Below are 6,834 nucleotides of genomic sequence, written 5' to 3' on the forward strand. Positions count from 1 at the left end.
CCATCTGTGCAATTAGTTTTGTAATTAGACTAATACTCCTAATTACTATCCAAACATCCGATGTGACAGGTGCTACAGTTTAGCATAGTGTTCCCAAACACCCCCTAATTTGTAGAAATTTGTATAAATATTCCGGACTTTGTGGGATTCATGTTATTTTATGATTTCATGTATATACCCTTATGTACATATAACTAAGGCGATTTCTATGATTGTCATGTATGATTCCATGTATGTTTCAATCAATAGTTGAAATGGCAGACGATGAGACCGCAAGGTATCTCATGGAGCAGATAATCGCTGGTGATGGTAGTGGCGACAACCTTCCACTATCGTACACCGATGAAGAGGGCACCTAGGCGGACATGTTCCTCAACATGTCCGCCGATGGGAATGAAGAGCAAGAGCCCCAGCAACACCTTGCCGTGGCGGAAGGTTCCGACGAGGTATATATAACGATTCTTGTATTGTTTCACGCCACCGTTACTACTACGTACTAATTAACGAATCTTGAACTGTTAGCCCTCTGGATCGATGCAAGGGCAGAAGACCCGAGGTCGTACAAAGGTGATGGAAGGGAGGCTTGTCATCACGGAAGTGACAGAAGAGGGCAGGCCAGTTGCTCCCGAGAAAGTAGCAAATAAGTACGTGAGTCAGATCGGGGCAATCGTCCGGGACAACGTGCCTATCAGCATCAGAGAATGGAAGGGCAGAAGCACTAATCCGTACGTACGCCCTCCCGGAGACAGAAAGAATATGCTGTGGGAAGACGTCAAGAGACATTTCACATTCCCCGAAGGATATATTGAGAAGGATGTGAAAGCGTGGACGCTTAAGAAGATGGCTACACAATTCCAGACATTCAAGAAGATGCTGGATACCCACTACATTAAGAAGGGCCGAACTCCAGACTTCAACGCCTGCCCAAAGTTGAGGGACCACTGGGATGCATTTGTTGAATATAAGAGGAGTGGAAACGGTGTGAAAAAGATCATGACCAACACAATAAATGCTAGTCAGAAGGGCAACCATCATCATCTGGGGCGAGGTGGTTATGGCTCAGCAATTCCCAAGTGGAGGAAGATGGAACAAGATCTGATCGAAAGGGGAATCGTACCGGCAACTATTGAATGGCCCGAACGATCAAAAAATTGGTACTACGCTCATGGAGGCTCCCTGAGCCAAGAGGATGTGACGTAGATTTTCAATGACACAATACGTGAGAAGGCCAAACATCTTGTGAAGAACATTGAAGATTCTAAGGCTGGGAGGTTGAAGGTGGATCGAGAAAATGATGAGCTCACATTGGCCCTCGGTAATCCGGAGCACCCAGGACGTTGCCGAGGGTTCGGGGTCATTCCGTGGAAGTTTGCTTTCCGAGGCGACAGCGCCTCGTACAGAAGCCGGAAGCGAAGAAAGGAACAGATCGAGGAGAGCTGGCGGCAGATGCTAGAATCCAAATTGCAGGCACAAGAACAAAGAATGATGGAGGAAATCAATCGTGGAGTGGCCCACGCAGTTGCGGAGTTGGCCCAATCTGGAGCATTGCCGAATCCTAACAACGCCAGCCCTTTTCAACGCCTCTTGAGCAGTTGTGCTTCTACAGGGGTCCCCGATGCGCAGACGCCCAGGTTACCCGTGGAGGAGCAACGGTTCCCCGTGGATGCCATCACGCAACGCACCACATGTGAGCTGCATGCACCGGTCGGCAACCTCACTATTAAGGTATACTTATACATAATATTTATGCAATCTTGTCAATTGATCCACGCCTCGAAATCGGAGTTTAACTTGTTTACTTCTACTATATGTACAGGTAGCGTACAGGAGTGCGTTAGCAACCCTAGCGGGAAAAAGCAGTCATGGCATGGAGATTCCACCTGGCTACGCCAGCATCCACGTAGAGCAAATAGTTGATAGCCAATATGAAGGTCTAGAGCTCGACCTCCCGTGAGGCGACGGGGAAAAGACACTGGCAGATGCGCTTCATGGGATCATTCTATGGCGAAAACGCTACATCATTATTCCCAGCACGGAGCCATCTCCTCAGAGCTCAAGACCGCTCCCCGTAGATCCCCAGTAGTGACCTTCTCCTCATAGCTCGAGACCGTCATCTCCTGCACAACCTGCTCCAGGACCGTCCCTTCCATCTGTATCAAGGTCTCCATCTCCACCACATCCTGGTGGTGGGAGCAACGACGACAATAACAACACCCCTCCCCGATCACCGTCGCCGGCACCAAGAGCGGCCCCCATGAAGGAACCTGCACCACCACTAAAGAAGTCACGAGCACCGCCTCCCAAGCAAAGACAGAGAAAGAAGAAAACAAAGGACCTGAAGTGACTTGTAAGGAATGCTGGGAGGCAATGTCTCATGCGGAACAGTGGGCAGAAATCCAACGAGAGGCTAGTGAGTGGTTCAAGAAACAAGCCGAAGAAAAAAAAGCAAGGTAGATGGAGCCACTACCAGTAAATGGAAGAGATTTAAACTTTTTTATCAGGATGGAAGAAGGAGCCAAGAAAAGGATACCACTCTTATCAAACTATGAACGGGCTTTAGTAAAGGCTGATGAAAAGGATAAAAGGAAAGGAAAGTCATCTTCCAGTGGTGCTGTCCCTGACCTCAGCCATTTATCAAAAAAAGACGTTCAATGGGTAAAAGCAATGCCCTTGGATCAACAAGCAGAAGTATTGAAGTTCATGCAAGAAATAGGTCTGGGACTTGATGAATGCCTAGGGCAAGTTGAGACGCCAACTGCACCTCCCCCTGAGCCGAGATGGCCTTATGAGCTAGGCAAACCTCTAGTAAAGCCTTCATTGGTACGGAAGCTATCAACAAAGATGTACGCATTCCATCAATGGTACATGATGGCATCTGTCGACTCGAGGGAGATGCTCGGCCTGAAGGTAAAACTGATAGATTTTCACGGCGAAGGAGAGAAAGTGCTGTGGCTAGACTTCAAGGATATATACGAAGTGTACCACCATCATGATGCCCTGGACGTCTCTCTGATCAGCGCTTGGGTTCTGTAAGTGTCCGTTTATCTCTACATGTAAATTTTGGCGTGCGTCACCGTACTAACTTCGTCTTCCATTTCATGTAGGATGCTAATTCAGACATGCCGCCGAGAGGCGTACCTACATATAGGCTTCATGGATCCATCTGTAGTTAACCAACAACAGATACAATTAGCGCCGGAAAAAACCTTGGTGGAAGTATACAATTTCCTAGACAAACAAACATTCAAGGATTTCATACTACTTCCATACAACTTCAAGTAAGTGTGTGTATACCGTCTACTTTCAATGTCTTTTTCCTTATCTCTACATGTTAGTTAGCTCTAATATGCATGAACATTTTACGCACGCAGCTTCCACTGGATCCTTATTATAATTGAGCCTGAAAGAAGCCACGTCACTGTCTTCAATTCGTTGAGGAAAGATCCGGTGGAGTACCAAGAAATGCAAGACATGCTAGGCTTGTAATAATTCTGGACCTTTATCTCTATGCAAAAGTTTGTTTCCTAAATTTTATCCCTGTTACACTATATCATTCATTATTCTAATCCGTAGCGCATGGAAACAATTCATAAGGACACACAAAGGTTCATTCAAAGAAAAACTTATATGGAACACAGACTTCCCGGTACGTATGAAGTCTGCACATTTATTACATTGTATAACAGGAATATTTCATAACTTATTTTTTTCCGCACTGAAGTGCTTAAGACAGGAACCCAGGAATAATCTATGTGGCTACTACATCTGTGAGCACATGCACAGTTTTATGGGACCCAAGGGACTAAAGATGACGCCGCACAACTTTAAAGTACGTAAAATAAAACTATTACTAGTTAATTATTTTCTAGCTCCTTATATGTATTTGTTCGTGTAACATTCGCAAATTTGTGAAGGTCTCATTGGATTCCTAATGGACGAGGTGGTAGATCCAAAAGGAGAATTTTATTACGATGGACGACAATTAGACACTCCGATCAGCAACACCTCGACAGGAAGGTTGTAGATAGATACTTTGATTTATTTGTATATATAATACACGCTAATTATGATCGATTTGTACTAGTTGAATTGTGTATATGAATTGTGTATAAGAATTGTGTATATATATAGTAATTGTATAATTACAAATCCCATTCGTTTAAATACTAGTTGATTTCATTCTAAAAAAATCTCAACTACTGAAGGTTAACAAAAGGGCCGCGGTACTACGTACGTGATGCATGCATGAAAAATTCAGGCGTCAGGCAGGTGCCATGCAGGGCGCCATTTAGTCCCGAATGGAATCCAACCGGGACTAAAGGGTAACCCTTTACTCCCGGTTGGGAAACCCAACCGGGACTAAAGGGGCGCCCTTTACTCCCGGTTGCTTTTACCAACCGGGACTAATGGGGGATCTTTACTCCCGATTAAAAGATCCTGGACTAAAGACCTTCCCTTTTGTCCTGATTGGTTTATCCCGGATGGATTTTCGGGAGATATGCACCCTACCAATCGGGACTAAAGACCAATTTTCTACTAGTGCTTCCTCCTTTCACATCAAGCAAGGCAAGCACAAAGATAACTAAAGTCCATTAGAGTTGACAACATTCCACCGGCATGTCAAAGATATGCAACTCGACCATTCATTCATGAATCCATAGCAATAATGTTGGCCGTGAGGGCTGGTAGGGCATCGGCGGATGCTCGTAACCGTACCCCATTTGCGGGTACCCGGCACCGCCATGAACATGGTGGCCATGAGGGCCATTGCCATTCATCATCATCTGTGGCTGGTGTTGCTGATGTATCATGGGCATATACTGCTGCTGCTGCGCCACGGGGTTACCGGCGGCCGCCTGCATCATCTCTGGTCCGGATGGCATGCCGCTGCCGACGCAGCCACTAGCACCGCCCACATAGAATCTAGCCCCAGGCATGCCGTGCACCGCGGCACTACCACCTCCCGGCTGCATGCCATTGCCAACCATGTGGGGGTGGCCCATCGGCATGCCGCCCGTCATGTTCGGCGGCTTCATCATCATGTCCGCCGGCTGCGGCGGCGGCGGCATGCTGCCTATCATCGGGCCGCCGATACCGGCAGACGGGCCACCGGCGCCGCCCATCATGTTGGGCGGCCTCATAGGTATGCCGCCTATCATCAGGCCACCAACCCCGGCGGGCGGATGTGTCCTGGCGCCGCCCTTCTTGGACTGTCCCGGCTGGTTCCCAATACCTAGGGCACCGCCCTTGCCGTTCTGCGGTGGCTGTGCACCGCCACCGTTCTTGCCCTTGTTGCCTCCTCCACCCAAGCTCTGCTTTGCTCTAGGGTTCATCTTGCCGCCGTTGTTGGCATTTCCCTTGATCTTCACCGGGATCTCGTTGCCGCTGCTGCCTCTATTTCCACCATTGCCGCCCTTCTTGTCGCCCCCACTGGCGGCTGACGGCATGGTCCTTGTCTTGATCAACTTCATAATTTCGTCGTCAAGGTCCTCGTCCTCAAAATTCTCATCTTCAGACTCATCCCGGGAGTCGATGTCCTCGGGAACGTTAAACTTGACGGTCTTGGGGCCCTTCGCCGGTGGCTGCGGCTTCTTGCTGCCCATGCCCATGATCTGAGGAGGAAGCTTCGTCCCCTTCATCTGCATTTGTTGCAGTTTCTGAAGCTGCTGTGGAGTGGCTTGCGGCATCGTTATCTTTAAATCTCCTTCACCGCTGCTGCTTGTAGCAGCCACTCCACCCTTGGCCTGTCCATTGACACCGGCATCATTGGGCTGCCCCTTGCCGCCATTATCCTTGGGCTGCTGGTCGTTGCCGCCACCGCCAACCTGGATCTTTTGGACCTGGCTTGCCACTCCAGGGTTGGCACCCCACAGGTGCGCGGGCTTGCCGGCCTTATTCAGCTTCTTGATGACAGTGTCCGGATCCATCAGGCTGGAAAATGTCACCTTCCCCTCCTTCGCATCTATGTGGCTTTGGTACACACCTGCACAACAATCCAGCACATTTCTCTTAAGAAAAAGACAAGCTTTTTCTCTTTAAGAATGGGCAGGTGAACTATCCATAGTTTCTATTGAGGAGATGAACAAAGTAGAGCTGCTGAAGATGGCAATGAAAACTAAATAAAAAATCAAGAAATTTGTGTTTTAAAAAAGCATTATTTCTTATCATCAGTCTTGTGGAGGATCTTCTTGACCTTCTTCTCGCACCCATTGCAGTGGATATCCACTTTCAGCACGCAGGCGGCAGGTCTAGGAACAAATCGAAAAAAATTGTTACCAAAACTGAAAAAAGGCTGCAGGAGACATGCATGCACGGTAAGATGAAATCAGGTTGCCTGTATCTAATACAACAAGGAAAATATATAGATTGTGTCTGCTGTTGCTTGAGTTGAGAAGACTGGAAACAAACTCACCTTCACCTTGAGGATATCATCCTTGATCATCCTGGCCACCTCAAAAATGCCGCAAATTCCAATCGCCAAAGGCTCGAGAGGCTTCAGATCTGGTATAAGACCACTTAAATCAAGAATCGCAACAGCCAGAAAAAGAAAGATTCTCACCCCCTCTCTGAGGCAACAGCGGTCAGAGAGGGCGGAGTGCCTTCAGTCATCTCGCACAGGAGTGAAGAGGGCTTGCAATAAAATACTGTTCCATCACATAATCACACAACCAATAAATCTAGAGAGAGAAACAACATACCCATGCTAGATTTGTGTTTGCAAAAATCCAGGAGCAAGGCTATTAAGCGCCTACAGTGTGGTCCAGAGAAAAAAATATGGAGGTACGAGGAAGAAGAGAGTCTGCTCGCTGTCTCTATTTACCAACAAACAAAGTT

The 6,834-nt window shown here is 47.6% G+C and overlaps 1 protein-coding gene across 1 annotated transcript; it reads right to left on the reverse strand.

Annotated features, from left to right (window-relative positions):
• Positions 1-4,643: 4,643 nt before the first annotated feature.
• LOC101782773 (heavy metal-associated isoprenylated plant protein 33-like) lies at positions 4,644-6,609 on the reverse strand. The gene is made up of 4 exons (XM_022828478.1): positions 6,600-6,609; positions 6,413-6,501; positions 6,194-6,248; positions 4,644-5,983 (listed from the first exon to the last, which is right to left on the reverse strand). Exons 1-4 carry the CDS (start codon positions 6,607-6,609, stop codon positions 4,644-4,646), a joined length of 1,494 nt encoding a protein of 497 aa, XP_022684213.1.
• Positions 6,610-6,834: the final 225 nt, after the last annotated feature.

This window comes from Setaria italica, chromosome VII (assembly GCF_000263155.2).
Source record: "Setaria italica strain Yugu1 chromosome VII, Setaria_italica_v2.0, whole genome shotgun sequence".
Taxonomy (NCBI): domain Eukaryota; kingdom Viridiplantae; phylum Streptophyta; class Magnoliopsida; order Poales; family Poaceae; genus Setaria; species Setaria italica.

What these genes read in the sequence shown, in the direction of transcription:
- LOC101782773 (XM_022828478.1), bottom strand. An exon ending in ATGATATCCTCAAGGTGAAG is followed by an intron (nt 6,249 to 6,412) that starts GTGAGTTTGTTT and finishes ATTTGTTCCTAG; the next exon opens with ACCTGCCGCCTGCGTGCTGA. An exon ending in GCAATGGGTGCGAGAAGAAG is followed by an intron (nt 5,984 to 6,193) that starts GTCAAGAAGATC and finishes ATTGTTGTGCAG; the next exon opens with GTGTGTACCAAAGCCACATA.